General features: G+C 37.5%; 1 protein-coding gene across 1 annotated transcript; it reads left to right on the forward strand.

Moving 5' to 3' along the window:
• The first annotated feature begins 19,620 nt into the window (after positions 1-19,620).
• LOC103238471 (olfactory receptor 6C4) lies at positions 19,621-20,831 on the forward strand. Its single transcript, XM_008003555.3, has one exon. The coding sequence runs from the start codon at positions 19,902-19,904 to the stop codon at positions 20,829-20,831; it is 930 nt and encodes a 309-aa protein (XP_008001746.1). The 5' UTR covers positions 19,621-19,901.
• The last annotated feature ends 1,018 nt before the right edge of the window (positions 20,832-21,849 follow it).

Genomic DNA, 21,849 nt, shown 5'->3' on the forward strand with positions numbered 1-21,849 from the left:
GCCTAGAGTTATATTTTCAACTAAGAAAACAGTGAAGTACTTCCTTAATCTTTTTCAGGGATAGGGTCTCACTCTGTTGCCCAGGCCGGGTTGCAGTGGCCCAATCATAGCTCACTGTAACTTCAAACCCTAGCTCCTGGACTCAGGTGAGCCGCCTCCAGAAGTAGCTAGAACTACAGATGCGCATCACCACACCTGGCTAACTGTTTTGAACTTTTTTTTTGTAGAGATTGTTGGGGTGGGTGAAGGGGGTGTATCATTATGTTGCCTAGGCTGGTCTCAAATCCCTGGTCTCAAGCAACGCTTCCACCTCAGCCTTCCAAAGCACTGGGATCCTCCCAAAGCCCTGGGATTATAGGTATGAGCCACCACACCCAGATTTGTTTTACTCTTGAGCAAACCTTTGCTGTCAATTTGTAAAGTAGCTAAACTATTTCCAAATAAACTTAGAACATAAGAACTGAAAGCGAAAAAAGTAAACTATATTATGTAATATACAGTATTTTTTCTTCTCTTAAATTAAAACAATTAATTAAATTTCTTCTGAATTAAATTTTGTCAATCAATATTTTTGCCTATTCTGAAGTGTTATTTTTATTGTTGAATATGTAATATTTTTCTTCTACATGACTTAGCATATTATCTCAATATGAATTCAAGAACATTCATCTCTCAGTGTTAATCCTTGGCAAATTGTTTTCTCTATCATCCTTCTTAGCAGATTTCTTCTCTTTAGTAATTTTTCAGTGAATTATTTCCAGGCTTTTAAAGGAAATGGTAGATGTTAGAGAACCACAGAAAACCCGCATCCTTGATCTCATCTTATTTTGCTACTTTTCATTTTGCCAGTGAGTCTGTGTTCTAACATATACATTTTCTGTAAAATACATTGAGCATTTCTGTAAATTCAGTGTGATTATCAGAGTATATAAAGCAGACTTTTATTCTTCAACCAGAGCAAATATGGCAATCAATAATAATAAGTTGTCATCACTCACACATATTGATCAGAATAAGCAGTTCCAAAAGAAATATTTTTTCCTGTTTTTAAAAATGCATGAACACAATGAAGTCAATTCTCCAGGAAAGATACCTTTAACCTTGTTAAGTTTGATTGACTTCTAAAATTGTTTAGGTTTTCTTTATCTAGATGGAAGTAGAGCAAACTTCATTCCTTCCAAAATTCTACAGTGCAGTGTTGGTTTAAATTACTAAAGCATTAGAAATGCAGGTGCAAGTGAGTGCATAAATGAAACCTCACATTCTTGCACTTAGGGATTCATAACATGGAAAATGAGGAATTATTAATGTCTTATTAAAAGAGGAATAATAAAGTATAATCTCTGTGTCACTGTTATTTGTTTGTAACATACATTGTATTCATAATTATTCTTTTATTTGTGAAAAAAAGTAACACCACTATTTTACTTACCATTAGCAGTACATAATGATATTCCTTTCTTTTCCTCTAGAATACATGAACAACTGTAATAAAAGGCAAATGTACTCATTGGGAAACAATATTTAAGTTGTCACCAGGAAAATTAACATAAAATAATCTCTCAGGTTAATTCAAAGCAGAAAGCTGAGACGTAAATGTAATTATTCTTCAATATCACATGTATCTGAACACATGGAAGTATCTATGTTTTCTATAATAAAGATTGCTAATAAATTCCTGTTTTTAACACCAGATAAATTATAAGACAACATGTATGTCCAAATAATTCCACCACACAAAACTTTGCAAAGATTATTATAACTGAGATGATTTGCTTTAAACTTGTGAAATATTTACTAGTTTCCAACTAACTAAAAAGAGTGACTTTCTCTGTGGAAAATCTAAGGGGATGGTGTCCCTAAGGAAAAACAGAGAAGATTAAATATATCCAAAACAGCCTATAAACACCTATTGGCTTACGTCTTTATCATTTAAATAAAAGTAGGTTTATTGTTTCAAACATGATGATAGAAAACACCATTAGGTTTATCACATTAAAAATAACCATTTCAGGATGATCATGGAGACTCTGAAAATTAGCAGGTTGTTTTGGATCATAGATAACACATGTGCCCTGTTGCCAAGATAATTCCTTTTGAGGAAATTTTTTTCCCCAATATATGAATCTATCTATCACGAGGAAAACAGCATATAAGTACACAAACATTATTTCTACTTATATTTTTAAGAGGCAATTGTGTTTACGATTAAGAAAAAAAGCAGAACTTCTGCATAATATAATTTGAGAATAAACTTTTGAATATTTTCTGCAGTGACTTGAGAATTGACACCTCAATTCAACCATTTTAGTATTACAAATGATTACACCTGTCCTGTATTAAATATTCATTATGCATAAAGCATATGCTAACTGTTGTGCATACGTATTCTATTTAATAATAGAATAACAAAATTCATCATAAGCAAGGGAGGAAGAATAATTATGAACTTTTGCTTTTCAAAAACAGAATTAAGCAAATAATATTGCTTGTTCACACTCATGACAGAATTTAGAAATTTTGGAGACATGATTGCAATCAGATCTTTGATTTAAAGTATAGTTTGTTAACCCTTATGACATACTTCCAATAAAACAAATGAATAGATAGATAGATAGATAGATAGATAGATAGATAGATAGAGGGAGGAAGATACTTAACATAGAAAATAGTCTATAATCTGATACCTGATACGGTAAATGGGATAAGAATGTTGAGCAATATTTTTAATTAAATAAGTATATAATTTAAGGAGTGACATTTTTATACCATAGCATGCAAGTTTGTTTCAATAAATAAAATTAATTCATAAAATTTTCTGAGTTTACATTTTATGCAGACTTTTGATTTTAACAAAATTACTAAGTTTTAAAGTACTATGTTATACATAAGGACAGGAGAAAAACTACAGTTGAATATAAATGAAAACAAATGAAATAACAGTATTTCACATTGAATGAGTAACTACAAAGGAAAACAAACAAATGATTGTATATTTTTTATATGTTATGCTCTGTTCATTCACTTTGCATTCTAAAGAGTAAAAGGAAAGCAAAAAATTCTTCGATTTAATTTAGCTTGGTGTGTTATTATTGGGGGTGCTGCAAGGATAATTCTGATCTTATTTTGTGTGAATATTAGTATTGAGCAAATAGAAAAAATATATTGATGTTGGGAATTAGGAATCTCACTTGGGGTAAAAAAAGGAAAATCAAATAAAAATGGAAGAAGAATTTATTGGTGTTAGAATCAGAGACATCAGTGTAAACGAATGATTTCTTGAGCTTTTTCTCAGCTTTGTTTTTCAAAAGATCCTATACAGCATTTTGATGGCATTAGCATGCTGAAAGCTGATAGGTGGATTCCACATTTGGCTATTGTGAATAGTGCTGTGATAACCATGGGAGTGCAGATATCTTTTTGAGATATTAATTAATTCCATGATGTGATTATTACACATTACATGCCTTTACCAAAACACCTCATGCACCCCAAAAATATATACACCTACCATGTACCTACAAAAATTAAAACTTAAAAAAACTTTTTATAAAGGAAAAGCAATCCTAAATTTACATTGAATCACAAAAGATCCAGAATAGCCAGAGCGATCCTGGGCAAATAGAACAAAACTGAAGGCATCACATTACCTGACTTCAAAATACATACAAAGCTGTAGCAACAAAATCAGGATAGTACTAGCATTAAAACTGACACATAGCCCAATAAAACAGATGGGAGAACCCAGATATAAATCTACACATTTACAGCCAACTCATTTTTAACAAAGGAGTCAACCACATAAAATGGAGAAAGGACAGTCTTCAATAAATGGTGCTGGGAAAATGATATCCGTAGGCAGAAGAATATATCTAGATTTCTATCTCTCACTGTATCAAAAACTTAAATCCAATGGATAAAGATTAAATCTAAGACCTGAAACTATGAAACTATTAGAAGATAACATTGGGTAAACTCTCCAGGACATTGGTCTGGGTAAATATTTTTCGTTAGCTTTTGCCCGCAAAAGCACAGGCAACAAATGCAAAATAGACAAATAGGATTACATTAAGCTAAAAAGTTTCTGCATAGCAAATAAAACAATCAAAAAAAGTAAAGAGACAACTCTTTGTATGGGACAAAATATTTACAAAGTATCAATCTGACTAGGGATTACAACCAGAATATATTTCTTAAAACTCAAACCAGTCAATAACAAAAAACCAAAAATCTGATTTTAGAAATGGGCAAGAGATCTGAATAAACATTTCTTGGAAGAAGACGTGCAAATGACCAATAGGTATATAAAAAAATGCAAAGCATCACTAATCATCAGAGAAATGCAAATCAAAACCACAATGAAATATCTCATCCTAGTTAAAAAATTTTTTATCAAAAAGACAGGGAATAATGAATGTTGGCATGGATGTGGAGAAGGAGGAACCCTCATACGCTGTCGGTAGGAATGTTAATTAGTACAGCCACTGTGGAAGATAGTGTAGACTTTCCACAAAAACTAAAACCAAAACTACCATATAACACAGAAAGTCCACTACTGAGTGTATTTCCAAAGGAAACCAAATTAGTATATCAAAGTGATATCTGCCTCTTTATTGAAGCACTATTCACCATAGCCAAAGTATAGATTCAACCTGCATGCCCATCAATAGATGAATGGGTAAAGAAAATGTATATATAAACAATACAAGATTTTCAGCCATAAAAAAGAATGAAATTCTGTTATTTGCAGCAACAAGGATAGAATTTGAGGTCATTATATTAAGTGAAATAAGCCATGCACAGAAAGACAAATATTGCAGGTTCTCACTCATACATAGGAGCTAAAAAAGGGGGGGAATTTCATAAAGATAGAAAGTAGACTGGTAACTACCAGAGGCCACAAAGGTTAGCAGGGAGAAAGGATAAAGAGAGGTTGATGGAATAGGAACACCTCCAGTCTCCAACTCCCAGCGCGAGCGACACAGAAGACCGGTGATTTCTGCATTTTCAACTGAGGTACTGGGTTCATCTCACTAGGGAGTGCCAGACAGTCGGTGCTAGTCAGCTGCTGCAGCCTGACCAGCGAGAGCTGAAGCAGGGCGAGGCATCACCTCACCTGGGAAGCTCAAGGGGGAAGGGAATCCCTTTTCCTAGCCAGGGGAACTGAGACACACAACACCTGGAAAATCGGGTAACTCCCACCCCAATACTGCGCTTTAAGCAAATGGGCACACCAGGTGATTATATCCCACACCTGGCCAGGAGGGTCCCACGCCCACGGAGCCTCCCTCATTGCTAGCACAGCAGTCTGCGATCTAACCGCAAGGCAGCAGCGAGGCTGGGGGAGGGGCGCCTGCCATTGCTGAGGCTTAAGTAGGTAAACAAAGCCACTGGGAAGCTTGAACTGGGTGGAGCTCACAGCAGCTCAAGGAAACCTGCCTGTCTCTGTAGACTCCACCTCTGGGGACAGGGCACAGCTAAACAACAACAACAAAAAAAAAAAAAAAAAAAAAAAGCAGCAGAAACCTCTGCAGATGCAAACGACTCTGTCTGACAGCTTTGAAGAGAGCAGTGGATCTCTCAACACGTGGGTTGATATCTGAGAAGGGACAGACTGCCTGCTCAAGTGGGTCCCTGACCCCTGAGTAGCCTAACTGGGAGACATCACCCACTAGGGGCAGTCTGACACCCCACACCTCACAGGGTGGAGTACACCCCTGAGAGGAAACTTCCAAAGCAAGAATCAGACAGGTACACTCGCTGTTCAACAATATTCTATCTTCTGCAGCCTCTGCTGCTGATACCCAGGCAAACAGCGTCTGGAGTGGACCTCAAGCAATCTCCAACAGATCTACAGCAGAGGGTCCTGACTGTTAGAAGGAAAACTATCAAACAGGAAGGACACCTACACCAAAACCCCATCAGTACGTCACCATCATCAAAGACCAGAGGCAGATAAAACTACAAAGATGGGAAAAATCAGGGCAGAAAAGCTGGAAATTTAAAAAATAAGAGTGCATCTCCCCCTGCGAAGGAATGCAGCTCATCGCCAGCAACGGATCAAAGCTGGATGGAGAATGACTTTGACGAGATGAGAGAAGAAGGCTTCAGTCCATCAAACTTCTCAGAGCTAAAGGAGGAATTACGTACCCAGCACAAAGAAACTAAAAATATTGAAAAAAGAGTGGAAGAATTGATAGCTAGAGTAATTAATGCAGAGAAGGTCATAAACGAAATGACAGAGATGAAAACCATGACACAAGAAATATGTGACAAATGCACAAGCTTCAGTAACCGACTCGATCAACTGGAGGAAAGAGTATCAGCAATTGAGGATCAAATGAATGAAACGAAGTGAGAAAAGATACCTAAAGAAAAAAGAAGAAAAAGAAATGAACAAAGCCTGCAAGAAGTATGGGATTATGTAAAAAGACCAAATCTACGTCTGATTGGGGTGCCTGAAAGTGAGGGGGAAAATGGAACCAAGTTGGAAAACACTCTTCAGGATATCATCCAGAACTTCCCGAACCTAGTAGGGCAGGCCAACATTCAAATCCAGGAAATACAGAGAACGCCACAAAGATACTCCTCAAGAAGAGCAACTCCAAGACACATAATTGCCAGATTCACCAAAGTTGAAATGAAGGAAAAAATCTTAAGGGCAGCCAGAGAGAAAGGTCGGGTTACCCACAAAGGGAAGCCCATCAGACTAACAGCAGATCTCTCGGCAGAAACTCTGCAAGCCAGAAGAGAGTGGGGGCCAATATTCAACATTCTTAAAGAAAAGAATTTTAAACCCAGAATGTCATATCCAGCCAAACTAAGTTTCATAAGTGAAGGAGAAATAAAATCCTTTACAGATAAGCAAATGCTTAGAGATTTTGTAACCACTAGGCCTGCCTTACAAGAGACCCTGAAGGAAGCACTAAACATGGAAAGGAACAACCGGTACCAGCCATTGCAAAAACATGCCAAAATGTAAAGACCATCAAGGCTAGGAAGAAACTGCATCAACTAACGAGCAAAATAACCAGTTAATATCATAATGGCAGGATCAAGTTCACACATAACAATATTAACCTTAAATGTAAATGGACTAAATGCTCCAATTAAAAGACACAGACTGGCAAACTGGATAAAGAGTCAAGACCCATCAGTCTGCTGTATTCAGGAGACCCATCTCACATGCAGAGACATACATAGGCTCAAAATAAAGGGATGGAGGAAGATCTACCAAGCAAATGGAGAACAAAAAAAAGCGGGGGTTGCAATACTAGTCTCTGATAAAACAGACTTTAAACCATCAAAGATCAAAAGAGACAAAGAAGGCCATTACATAACGGTAAAAGGATCAATTCAACAGGAAGAGCTAACTATCCTAAATATATATGCACCCAATACAGGAGCACCCAGATTCATAAAGCAAGTCCTTAGAGACTTACAAAGAGACTCAGACTCCCATAAAATAATAATGGGAGACTTCAACACTCCACTGTCAACATTAGACAGATCAATCAGACAGAAAGTTAACAAGGATATCCAGGAATTGAACTCATCTCTGCAGCAAGAAGACCTAGTAGACATCTACAGAACTCTCCATCCCAAATCAACAGAATATACATTCTTCTCAGCACCACATCACACTTATTCCAAAATTGACCACATAATTGGAAGTAAAGCACTCCTCAGCAAATGTACAAGTACAGAAATTATAACAAACTGTCTCTCAGACCACAGTGCAATCAAACTAGAACTCAGGACTAAGAAACTCAATCAAAACCGCTCAACTACATGGAAACTGAACAACCTGCTCCTGAATGACTACTGGGTACATAATAAAATGAAGGCAGAAATAAAGATGTTCTTTGAAACCAATGAGAACAAAGATACAACATAACAGAATCTCTGGGACACATTTAAAGCAGTGTGTAGAGGGAAATTTATAGCACTAAATGCCCACAAGGGAAAGCAGGAAAGATCTAAAATTGACACTCTAACATCACAATTAAAAGAACTAGAGAAGCAAGAGCAAACACATTCAAAAGCTAGCAGAAGGCAAGAAATAACTAAGATCAGAGCAGAACTGAAGGAGATAGAGACACAAAAAACCCTCCAAAAAATCAATGAATCCAGGAGATGGTTTTTTGAAAAGATCAACAAAATTGACAGACCGCTAGCAAGACTAATAAAGAAGAAAAGAGAGAAGAATCAAATAGACACAATAAAAAATGATAAAGGAGATATCACCGCCGACCCCACAGAAATACACACTACCATCAGAGAATACTATAAACACCTCTATGCAAATAAACTAGAAAACCTAGAAGAAATGGACAATTTCCTAGTCTCTCCCAAGACTAAACCAGGAATAAGTTGAATCCCTGAATAGACCAACAACAGGCTCTGAAATTGAGGCAATAATTAATAGCCTACCAACCAAAAAAAGTCCAGGACCAGATGGATTCACAGCTAAATTCTACCAGAGGTACAAGGAGGAGCTGGTACCATTCCTTCTGAAACTATTCCAATCAATAGAAAAAGAGAGAATCCTCCCTAACTCATTTTATGAGGCCAACATCATCCTGATACCAAAGCCTGACAGAGATACAACAAAAAAAGAGAATTTTAGACCAATATTCCTAATGAACATCAATGCAAAAATCTTCAATAAAATACTGGCAAACTGAATCCAGCAGCACATCCAAAAGCTTATCCACCATGATCAAGTGGGCTTCATCCCTGGGATGCAAGGCTGGTTCAACAAGCACAAGGCAATAAACATAATCCAGCATATAAACAGAACCAAAGACAAAAACCACATGATTATCTCAATAGATGCAGAAAAGGCCTTTCACAAAATTCAGCAGCCCTTCATGCTAAAAACTCTCAATAAATTCGATATTGATGGAATGTATCTCAAAATAATAAGAGCAATTTATGACAAACCCACAGCCAATATCATACTGAATGGGCGTAAATTCGAAGCATTCCATTTGAAAACTGACACAAGACAGGGATGCCCTCTCTCACCACTCCTATTTAACATAGTGTTGAAAGTTCTGGCTAGAGCAATCAGGCAAGAGAAAGAAATCAAGGGTTTTCAGTTAGGAAAAGAAGAAGTCAAATTGTCCCTCTTTGCAGGTGACATGATTGTATATTTAGAAAACCCCATAGTCTCAGCCCAAAATCTCTTTAAGCTGATAAGCAACTTCAGCAAAGTCTCAGGATACGAAATTAATGTGCAAAAATCACAAGCATTCGTATACACCAGTAAGAGACAAACAGAGAGCCAAATCATGAATGAACTTCCATTCACAATCGCTTCAAAGAGAATAAAATATCTAGGAATCCAACTTGCAAGGGATGTAAAGGACCTCTTCAAGAAGAACTACAAACCACTGCTCAGTGAAATAAAAGAGGACACAAACAAATGGAAGAACATAGCATGCTCATGGATAGGAAGAATCAATATCGTGAAAATGGCCATACTGCCCAAGGTTATTTATAGATTCCATGCCATCCCCATCAAGCTACCAATGAGTTTCTTCACAGAATTGGAAAAAACTGCTTTAAAGTTCATATGGAACCAAAAAAGAGCCCGCATCTCCAAGACAATCCTAAGTCAAAAGAACAAAGCTGGAGGCATCATGCTACCTGACTTCAAACTATACTACAAGGCTACAGTAACCAAAACAGCATGGTACTGGTACCAAAACAGAGATATACACCAATGGAACAGAACAGAGTCCTCAGAAATAATACCACACATCTACAGCCATCTGATCTTTGACAAACCTGAGAGAAACAAGAAATGGGGAAAGGATTCCCTATTTAATAAATGGTGCTGGGAAAATTGGCTAGCCAGAAGTAGAAAGCTGAAACTGGATCCTTTCCTTACTCCTTATACGAAAATTAATTCAAGATGGATTAGAGACTTAAATGTTAGACCTAATACCATAAAAATCCTAGAAGAAAACCTAGGTAGTACCATTCAGGACATAGGCATGGGCAAAGACTTCATGTCTAAAACACCAAAAGCAACGGCAGCAAAAGCCAAAATTGACAAATGGGATCTCATTAAACTAAAGAGCTTCTGCACAGCAAAAGAAACTACCATCAGAGTGAACAGGCAACCTACAGAATGGGAGAAAATTTTTGCAATCTACTCATCTGACAAAGGGCTAATATCCAGAACCTACAAAGAACTCAAACAAATTTACAAGAAAAAAACAAACAACCCCATCAAAAAGTGGGCAAAGGATATGAACAGACATTTCTCAAAAGAAGACATTCATACAGCCAACAGACACATGAAAAAATGCTCATCATCACCAGCCATCAGAGAAATGCAAATCAAAACCACAATGAGATACCATCTCACACCAGTTAGAATGGCGATCATTAAAAAGTCAGGAAACAACAGGTGCTGGAGAGAATGTGGAGAAATAGGAACACTTTTACACTGTTGGTGGGACTGTAAACTAGTTCAACCATTATGGAAAACAGTATGGCGATTCCTCAAAGATCTAGAACTAGATGTACCATATGACCCAGCCATCCCATTACTGGGTATATACCCAAAGGATTATAAATCATGCTGCTATAAAGACACATGCACATATATGTTTATTGCGGCACTATTCACAATAGCAAAGACTTGGAATCAACCCAAATGTCCATCAGTGACAGACTGGATTAAGAAAATGTGGCACATATACACCATGGAATACTATGCAGCCATAAAAAAGGATGAGTTTGTGTCCTTTGTAGGGACATGGATGCAGCTGGAAACCATCATTCTTAGGAAACTATCACAAGAACAGAAAACTAAACACCGCATGTTCTCACTCATAGGTGGGAACTGAACAATGAGATCACTTGGACTCGGGAAGGGGAACATCACACACCGGGGTCTATCATGGGGAGGGGGTAGGGGGGAGGGATTGCATTGGGAGTTATACCTGATGTAAATGATGAGTTGATAGGTGCTGACGTATTGATGTGTGCAGCACACCAACATGGCACAAGTATACATATGTAACAAACCTGCACGTTATGCACATGTACCCTAGAACTTAAAGTATAATAATAATTTTTAAAAAAAAAAAAGAAAACAAACAAAAAAAAAAGACACAGACTGGCAAATTGGTTAAAGAGTCAAGACCCATCAGTGTGCTGTATTCAGGATACCATTCAGGACATAGGCATGGGAAAAGACTTCATGACTAAAACACTACAAGCAATGGCAACAAAAGCCTAATTTGACAAATGCGATCTAATTAAACTAAAAAGCTTCTGCACAGCAAAAGAAACTATCATCAGAGTAAACAGGCAACCTACAGAATGGGAGAAAATTTTTGCAATCTATTCATCTGACAAAGGGCTAATATCCAGAATCTAAAAAGAACTTAAACAAATTTACAAGAAAAAAACAAACAACCCCATCAAAAAGTGGGCAAAGAATATGAACAGACACTTCTCAAAAGAAAACATTTATGCAGCCAACAAACATGAAAAAAAGCTCATCATCACTGGTCATCAGAGAAATGCAAATCAAAACCACAATGAGATACCTCTCATGCCAGCTAGAATAGTGACCATTAAAAAGTCAGGAAACAACAGGTGCTGAAGAGGATGTAGAGAAATAGGAATGCTTTTACACTGTTGGTGGGAGTGTAAATTAGTTCAACCATTGTGGAAGACAGAGTGGTGATTCCTCAAGGATCTAGAGCCAGAACTACCATTTGACCCAGCAATCCCATTACTGGGTATATACCCAAAGGATTATAAATCATTCTACTATAAAGACACACGCATACGTATGTTTATTTCAGCACTATTCACAATAGCAAAGACTTGGAATCAACCCAAATGTCCATCAGTGACAGACTGGATTAAGAAAATGTGGCACATATACACCATGGAATACTATGCAGCCATAAAAAAGGATGAGTTTGTGTCCTTTGCAGGGACATGGATGAAGCTGAAAACCACCATTTTCAGCAAACTAACAAAGGAACAGAAAACGAAACACCGCATGTTCTCACACATAAATGAGAGTTGAACAATGAGAACACAAGGACACAGGGAGGGGAACATCACAGACCAGGGCCTGTCAGGGGTTGGGGAGCTAGAGGAAGGATAGCATTAGGAGAAAAACCTAATGTAGATGATGAGTTGATGGGTGCAGCAAACCACCATGGCACATGTATACCTATGTAACAAAACTGCACGTTCTGCACAAGTACCCCAGAACTTAAAGTGTTATAAGAAAAGAACTTATCTATGTAACCAAATATCATCTGTTCCCTGAAAACTATTGAAATAATAATAATTTAAAATAAATATATTAATAGAATTTATCACAAAAAAATTACATAAATAAATGTGATTCACCACATAAACAGAATTTAAAACAATACCCATTTGACTATGTCAAAAGATGCAGAAAAAAGCTTTTGGTAAAATCCAACATCTTTTCATGACAAAACCCCTCAACAAACTAGGCATTGAAGGAACATACCTTAAAATAATAAAAGTTGTCTATGACCAACCCACAACTAACATGATACTGAATGGGCAAAAGCTGGAAGCATTTCATTTAAGAACAGAAACAAAATAAGGATGTCCACTCTCAGCACTACTATTCAACATAGTACCAAATTTTTAGCCAGAGCAATCAGGCAAGAGAAAGAAATAAAACATATCCAAATAGGAAAAGAAGAAGTCAAATTATCTCTCTGTTGATTATATGATTCTATACCTAGAAAGCCCTAAAGACTCTGCCAAAGCTTCTTAGAACTAAAAAAAAAAAAAAAAATGACTTCAGTAAAGTTTCAGGATACAAAATCAATGTACAAAAATCAGTAGCATTTCTATACACTAATAACTTTCAAGTTCACGTAAAATCAAAAATGTTATCACATTTACAATAGTCATTTTAAAAATTCCTAGAAATACATCTAACCAAGGAGTTGAAATATCTCTATGAGAATTACAAAATATTGCTTACAGAAATTACAGATGACACAAACAAATGGAAAAACAATCCATCCTCCTGTATAGGAAGAATCAATATTGTTAAACTGGCCAGACTGCTCAAAGCAATCTACAGAATCAATGCTATTTCTATCAAACTACCAATGTCATTCTTCACAAAACTCAAAAAAAACTATTCTTAAATTCATATGGAACCAAAAAAGAGCCCAAATAGACAAAGTAATCCTAAGCAAAAAGAACCAAGCCAGCAGCATCATATTACCCAACTTCAAACTATCCTACAAGGCTACAATAACTAAAACAGCATGGTATTGGTAGAAAACAGACACATAGACTGATGAAGCAGAATAGAGAACCCAGAAATAAAGCCGAATACCTACAGCCATTCGATTGTTGATGAGATTGACAAGAATAGGCAATAGGGAAAGGACTCTTTCAAGAATGTTGAATATTGGCCCCTACTCTCTTCTGGCCTGTAGGGTTTCTGCTGAGAGAATCTGCTGTTAGTCTGATGGGCTTCCCTTTGTAGGTAACCCGACTTTTCTTTCTGGCTGCCCTTAACATTTTTTCCTTCATTTCAACCTTGGTGAATCCGACAATTATGTGTCTTGGAGTTGCTCTTCTTGAGGAGTATCTTTGTGGCGTTCTCTGTATTTCCTCAATTTGAATGTTGGCCTGTCTTGCTAGGTTGGGGAAGTTCTGGATAATATCCTGTGGAGTGTTTTCCAACTTGGTTCCATTCTCCCTGTCACTTTCAGGTACACCAATCAGACACAGATTTGGTCTTTTCACATAGTCCCATATTTCTTGGAGGCTTTGTTCATTTCTTTTTACTCTTTTTTCTCTAAACTTCTCTTCTTGCTTCATTTCATTTATTTGATCTTCAATCACTCATACCCTTTCTTCCAGTTGATCGAATTGGCTACTGAAGCTTGTGCATTTGTCACGTAGTTCTTGTGCCATAGTTTTCAGCTCCATCAGGTAATTTAAGGTCTTCTCTTGCTGTTTATTCTAGTTAGCCATTCGTCTAATCTTTTTTCAAGGTTTTTACCTTCTTTGCGATGGGTTCTTACATCCTTCTTTAGCTTGGAGAAGTCTGTTATTACTGATCGTCTGAAGCCTTCTTCTCTCAACTCATCAAAGTCATTCTCCATCCAGCTTTGTTCCATTGCTGGCAAGGAGGTGCATTCCTTTGGAGAGGAGGCACTCAGATTTTTAGAATTTTCAGCTTTTCTGCTCTGGTTTCTCCCCATCTTTGTGGTTTTATCTACCTTTGGTCTTTGATGATGGTGACGTACAGATGGGGTTTTCGTGTGGATGTCCTTTATGTTTGTTAGTTTTCCTTCTAATAGTCAGGATCCTTGGCTGCAGGTCTGTTGGAGTTTGCTGGAGGTCCTCTCCAGACCCTGTTTTCCTGGGTATCACCAGTGGAGGATGCAGAACTGCAAATATTGCAGAATGGTAAACGTTGCTGCCTGATCATTCCTCTGGAAGCTTCGTCTCAGAGGAGCACCCGGGCGTATGAGGTGTCAGTCAGCCCCTACTGGGAGATGCCTCCCAGTTAGGCTACTTGGGGGTCAGGGATCCACTTGAGGAAGCAATCTGTCCATTCTCAGATCTCAAACTCCATGCTGGGAGAACCACTACTCTCTTCAAAGCTCAGTTGGAAATGCAGAAATCTCCCATCTTCTGCATCACTCATGCTGGGAGCTGTAGACTGGAACTGTTCCTATTTGGCCATCTTGGAACCTCTAACAAGAAAAGAAATTTATTTCTTACAGTTATGAAGTCTGACAAGTGTGTTGAGGAGATGTATCTGGTGAGGGTCTTCCTACTCTTGGGGACCCTGCAGTGTCCCAAGGTGGCACAGGGCATCATGTGGTGAGGGAGCTGAGCATGCAGACATGCTAGCTCAGATCTCTCTTCCTCTTCTTATAAAGCCAGTATTTTCACACCCATGATAACCCATTAATCCATTAATCTGTGAATGGATTAGTCTATTTATAAGGACTGAGCCTTCATGATCCAATCACCACTTAAAGGTCCTATCTTTCAATATTGCCACATTGGAATTTAAGTTTCAATGCACGTTTTGGAGGAGACATTCAAACCATACTATTATTCCCCTGAGCTCCTTAAACTTGTGTTCTTCTCACATAGAAATACGTTCATTCCACCCCCCAAAGCCCCAAAGTCTTAACTTGCTCCCACACCAACTCAGAAGGCCAAAGTCCAAAGTCTCAACTGTGAGCCTGTGAAAGACTCACTCCCATTCCAAAAGGGAGAAAATAGGCAAGAAGAAAGAGCTAACAGGCTTGAAGCAAGTTTAAAACCCAAGAAAGTAGACATTAGATCCTAAAACTCCAAAATAATCTCCTTTGACTCCATGTCTGGCACTCTCTGCACTTTGGCTTGATGACTTGGTCCCCCAAAGCCTCAAGCAGGCCTGCTCCTATGACTTTCATAGGCTTAGTCCATTCAACTCTCCCAGGATGGCATTGCACATTGGTAGCTCTAAAGTTCTGGAGTTTCAGCAGCAGTTCTACTCCCATGACTCCACTAAGCATGGCCCTAGTGAGGACTCTCTGCAGTGGCCTCACTCCCACAGCCCCACCAGCCCCATGATGGGGACTCTGTAGCAGCTCCCACCCTACATTTCTGCTCAGTATTACTTTGATTAAGGCTCTCTGTGATGGCTCCACCCCTGTAACACATCTCTGCTGAGAACCCCAGACTTTTGAAGCCATTCTTTGAAATCTGGGTGGAGGCTGCCAAGCCTCCACAGCTCTCATTTTCTGAAAGCCTGCAGAATTAACACCACATGGACACTACCAAAGTTTATAACTTGTGCCTTCCAAAGCTGCAACATGAGCTTCACCTGGGGCAAATTGAGCCATGACTGAGGCAGCCATGGAGCACTGTGCTAAAATGTAGGGAGCAGAATCCTGAGGCAACCCTGGGCAGTGAACCCATGAAGATCACTCCAGGCCAATCCACTGAAAGCATTCTGCCCTTGACCTCTGGGTCTGTGATGATAGAGGCAGCATTGAAGATCTCTGAAATGTCTTTAGGGTATTTTTTCCATTGTTTTGAGAAATAGTACCTGACTCTTTTTTGCCTTTGCTAATCTTTTTAGCAAATGGTCCTGCACTCTTGGTTTCCTCTCCTGAACATGATTTTTCACTCTATATGGCCAGACTGAAAGTTTTTGAAATATTTCTACTCTGCTTCCCCTTTAATTATAAATTATGTTTTTAATTGTTTCTTTGTTCCTAAATCTCAATGAAAGTGGCCAAAAGCAACCATGCAGCTCCTTCTATTTTGCTTAGACATTTCTTCTGCTACATACCCTAGTTCATCAATCTCAAGTTTGATGAACAAAGCTCTCAAGTATTAACACAGCTCAGCCACGTTCTTGTCCAATTTATAACAAGGATGGCCTTTCCACCAGTTTCTAAAAACTTGCTCTTCAGTTTCATTTGAAATTTTATCAGAAAGGCTTTTACTGTTCATATTTCTTTTTTTATTATTATTATACTTTAAGTTCTAGGGTACATGTGCACAATGTGCATGCTTGTTACATAGGTATACATGTGCCATGTTGGTTTGCTGCACCCATCAACTCATCATTTACATTAGGTATTTTTAAGAGTGAGAACATGCAGTGTTTGATTTTCTGTTCTTGCAATAGTTTGCTGAGAATGATGGTTTCCAGCTTCATCCACATCCCTGCAAAGGACATGAACTCATCCTTTTTTATGGCTGCATAGTATTCCATGGTGTATATGTACCACATTTTCTTAATCCACTCTATCATTGATGGACATTTGGGTTGGTTCCAAGTCTTTGCTATTGTGAATAGTGCTGCAATAAACATACGTGTGTATGTGTCTTTATTGTAGAATGATTTATAATCCTTTAGGTATATGCACAGTAATGGGATCACTGGGTCAAACGGTATTTCTAGTTCTAGATCCTTGAGGAATCACCACACTGTCTTCCACAATGGTTGAACTAACTTACACTCCCACCAACAGTGTAAAAGCATTCTATTTCTCCATATCCTCTCCAGTATCTGTTGCTTCCTGACTTTATAATGATCGCCATTCTAACTAGCATGAGGTAGTATCTCATTGTGGTTTTGATTTACATTTCTCTGATGACCAGTGATGATGAACACTTTTTCATGTGTCTGTTGGCTGCATAAATGTCTTCTTTTGAGAAATGTCTTTTCATATCCTTTGCCCACTTTTTGATGGGGTTGTTTGCTTTTTTTCTTATAAATTTGTTTAAGTTCTTTTTAGATTCTGGATATTAGCCCTTTGTCAGATGGTTAGATAGCAAAAAATTTTCTCCCACTCTGTAGGTTGCCTGTTCACTCTGATGGTAGCTTCTTTCATATTTCTATCAGCAGTGTGGTCATAACCACTTAACTAATCTCTAAGAAGTTCCATGTTTTCCCTAGTCTTGTTGTATTCTAGGCCCCCACCAGAATATAGGCTTTTTCTAGCCTACTCCTCCAAATTGTTTCAGCTTCTGCCCAGTATTGACTCTTAAAGCTACTTCCACATTTTCAAGGGTTTGTAATTAGTAACATGTGTGTTCCTGGAAAAAGTTGAATGTGGTTAAGATCTTGCCTGCAAAGACTGTGTGCTGGCAGACCTGTTGAGATATCCCATGGGGAAGTGAGTGAAAGTATATTTGTTTCAAAAGTGAAGACTGATTGCTTCTGAGAGGCTGTTTGAACTATGCATTAAATTGAACATATTAGCAAAATATGCAAACAGCAAACTATTTTCCAGCTGTTGGTTTGATGGAGTCAGTAATTTGGTAATTTAGACATGGGAGATTCATAGAGGATACCACAGCATTTAGGTTATGGTGATTTACTGTGAAGTGTCATTCATTTATATCATGTTTGAGCACTGGCCAAATCGGTTTATTAAAGGTGAGATAATAGAAACAATGACAAGGCCAGCCACACCCATTCCAAGGGAGTGTTCATCCACTGCTCTACATTTCCCCACAAATTTCATGGCTGTAGCAGATTCTCTCATGGAACCTTTTTCTCAATGGTCTCTCTGGAACCTCTCTTCTCAGCCATATGTTTACAGTTTGTTCTCAAAATTGCCAACAATTGAGGTTCATTAGCCCCTTTTGAACTTGGGTCCACAGGGCTTCTTTAACTTCTTCAGGAAATTGATCCCATGTGCCTGCTCTAAAAAGAGCAGATAAAACCTGTGTTACTGTAGCTAACAAAGAAACCGCAAAGATGCCCATCCCCTGCCATCTAAGAACTTCAACATAATCTTTCTTAGAACATAAATTTTAAGAAATTTCTGTCTCTCAAAGTATTTTCTTCTAATTCAATAACTGCTATGGGCTCTATTTTACTTTTTTATTACACATATGAAGGTCTGTGTCTCTCAGGAACTATGATTTGATTCTGGATTGGATTCCTAGAATGAAAAATAATATCCTCTTTTTCTTGGTTAAGTTACACAAACTTGGATACTTTTCTTAAGAGAAAGGTAAAATGTGGATGGAAGCCAATGGAAAACATGTTAAAGTTTATACTACTCAAAGATCCATGTGGCACATCTCATCTTTGATTTACCTCTTAGGAACAACAAGGTAAACAGTATACTATAGTCATTCAGATTGTCAAAAGTATGAGCATCATATGTTTTTAAAGTCACTGATTTTATCATTCTATAAATGTGGATCATGAAATGATCAACTGTGAAAATCTGGAAGAAAATGCAGTACTTGCCAAAGACCACAGGTTAGTATAAACAAGGAAAAGAGGGCTGCAGGAGATCCAGGTCAATGTTTAACATCATCTAGGACTTCCAAAAACTGTATGGAAAGATGGGAAGGTTGACAAGAATGATTGTAATATAATTTTTCTAATCCATATGCTTGTAAATTAGAAGGACCCCTTTATATTATATTTGCCTCTTAATCAGAAAAATCTAAAGATGCACTCACGATACTACCACCAAATTTTCCTTCCCTGAGAATTACCACTTTATCCACAAAGAACTTGTACTGTCAAAAACTTTTTCTGGTTTCTGTAAGACAAGAATAGAAAACAGGAGAGTCTGGGTCATGATAAACTGTCATCCTTAGTTGCCTTTGAGGACTCTAAGACTGAGCAAAATCCATTCCATGATGCTGCTTACAGAGCTCTCAAAATTTCTCTTCTCAGAGACATATCTCAAATCAGTGCCTGGAAGACTCTGAATGTGGCAGAGAAACATATAATAAAATGTTAAATAACATGACTTATTGATGCTTGAGCCTTGTTCATATAGAGGAAAAGGCTCACAATATGAAATGAGATGATCTTCAGCATTGCCTGTATAGGGAAATTCCTACTTGTTTCTGAAACAAGGATGTCAGAGATTTGGACAGTAATGGAGATAAGGATCTATAGCAGATATCCATTGAAGCATCAAATAGTGCAGAGAAAGGAAAGAAAGAAACAGGAAAGCACAGAAAACAGAATGAGGTAGAGAGATGTGTGCCAAAAGCACAGAAGTAGGAGAGCTTATAATACAGTCAAGAGAAAGTACTTTACTTGTGAAGATTTTATAAACATTGGAAAGGAAACAACAGTTCAAAAACTTCTATTTTTCTGAAAAAGAAATCATGAGTAGTTCCTTAAGTGCCCAGGAACAGGTCAACTCGAGAAACGAAAAAGGTCACTTACACAAAAGATATGGGGCTTACATGAAGCCAAGTGCAGCCCAATGGGACACTGGTTTGGGCCATCTGAATGGTGAGAAATGTATGACTTGATTCTGTTTGTTAAAAAAAGTTTTATCTCTCCTACTCTAAGAAACTCTTCAATTTTCATCATTCTCACCTTTTGCCTTTAGGTTTTCCAAAGGTCAACAATGAAAAACAGAACGATGTTTGGTGAGTTTATACTGCTGGGCCTTACAAATCAACCTGAACTCCAAGTGATGATATTCATCTTTCTGTCCCTCACCTACATGCTAAGTGTCCTAGGAAATCTGACTATTATCACCCTCACCTTACTAGACCCCCACCTCCAGACCCCCATGTATTTCTTCCTCAGGAATTTCTCCTTCTTAGAAATTTCCTTCACGTCCATTTTTATTCCCAGATTTCTGACCAGCATGACAACAGGAAATAAAGTTATCAGCTTTGCTGGTTGCTTGACTCAGTATTTTTTTGCCATATTTCTTGGAGCTACCGAGTTTTACCTCCTGGCCTCCATGTCCTATGATCGTTATGTGGCCATCTGCAAACCCTTGCATTACATGACTATTATGAGCAGCAGAGTTTGCATACAGCTAGTGTTCTGCTCCTGGCTGGGGGGATTCCTAGCAATCTTACCACCAATCATCCTCATGAGCCAGGTAGATTTCTGTGTCTCCAACATTCTGAATCACTATTACTGTGACTATGGGCCTCTCATGGAGCTTGCCTGCTCAGACACAAGACTCTTAGAACTGATGGTCATCCTCCTGGCTGTTGTGACTCTTGTGGTTACTCTGGTACTGGTGACACTTTCTTACACATACATTATCAGGACTATTCTGAGGATCCCTTCTGTCCAGCAAAGGACAAAGGCCTTTTCCACTTGTTCCTCCCACATGATTGTCATTTCCCTCTCTTATGGAAGCTGCATGTTTATGTACATTAATCCTTCTGCAAAAGAAGGAGGTGCTTTCAACAAAGGAATAGCTGTACTCATTACTTCAGTTACTCCCCTGTTGAATCCCTTCATATATACTTTAAGAAATCAGCAAGTGAAACAAGCTTTCAAGGACTCAGTCAAAAAGATTGTGAAACTTTAAAAAAGGAGATTACACTTCAATAAAAAATATATTTTCACTTAACAAATATGCATTGAATGTCTGTATTTCCAGTGCTAAATTGGCCCTTGAAGATAAAAATAGGAAAAGTATATGTCTTAATTATAGTCTAGAATGAAGGAAAGATATATAAATGGTAAATTTATGTAATAAATTTACAAAGAACAAAATGATATTTTAATTGTTATTAGAGAAGAGTGAATGGGGATCCAAAAAGGAACAGCTAGAAAGAATTAGTTCTGTTTTCCATAAATTATTTGAAATTTAAGAAGCAAAACATACTGCTTATTTAGAAGATTAGGAGGATAAGAATTTAGAGTGAAAAAGGAAACCAGATCATAAAAGTATGTAATTACAACTACTGAGTTAGTTGGCTTTCATGAGTCAAGAAAAATTTTCAGAATTGTTTTGAGGAGAACGTAGTATCAGCATTGTTCTTCAGCATGGAGTCCTGGAGACTATGTTTCTATCTAGGAGTGAATAATTTTGATTCTCCTCCCTTTTTTCAATTATATTTCAAATGTAACCATTGCAACTTCCATCCTTTCATAAGAGGAAAATAAAAGAAAAAATATACATTTAGTCTACTTTTCTCCAAATGAGGAGAAAATTCTTAAGATTTTTGTCAACTTACATGTCCATTTTCTAGTTTATGGTTAAAACAGGTTTCTAGAGGCAAGTTTAGAAGACTTTCATTCTCCTAGACAAAATCTATTGTTTCTTTTCTTAGGTGACATGTTTTAAGTTAATGGCGTGAGATCTGTTTTCTCTCTCTTTGATAGTTTCTGGTGATCTTTTCCTTCCTATTGTGATTTTATTTTCATCTTTTTGTTTCACTTTATTAGATATTAGAAAAGAAAATTCTGTTATCTGGCTCTACTTCTTTAACTTTCCTCCAAATTTTTGCTTTTGTTTTTAACATAAACCATGAATGACCTTTTTATAAAGTGAAAAAGAATATAAAGTGTCAATGCAATTTTATATCTAGAATGTTCCAAAT

The sequence above is a fragment of the Chlorocebus sabaeus genome, chromosome 11, assembly GCF_047675955.1.
Source record: "Chlorocebus sabaeus isolate Y175 chromosome 11, mChlSab1.0.hap1, whole genome shotgun sequence".
NCBI classification, from domain to species: domain Eukaryota; kingdom Metazoa; phylum Chordata; class Mammalia; order Primates; family Cercopithecidae; genus Chlorocebus; species Chlorocebus sabaeus.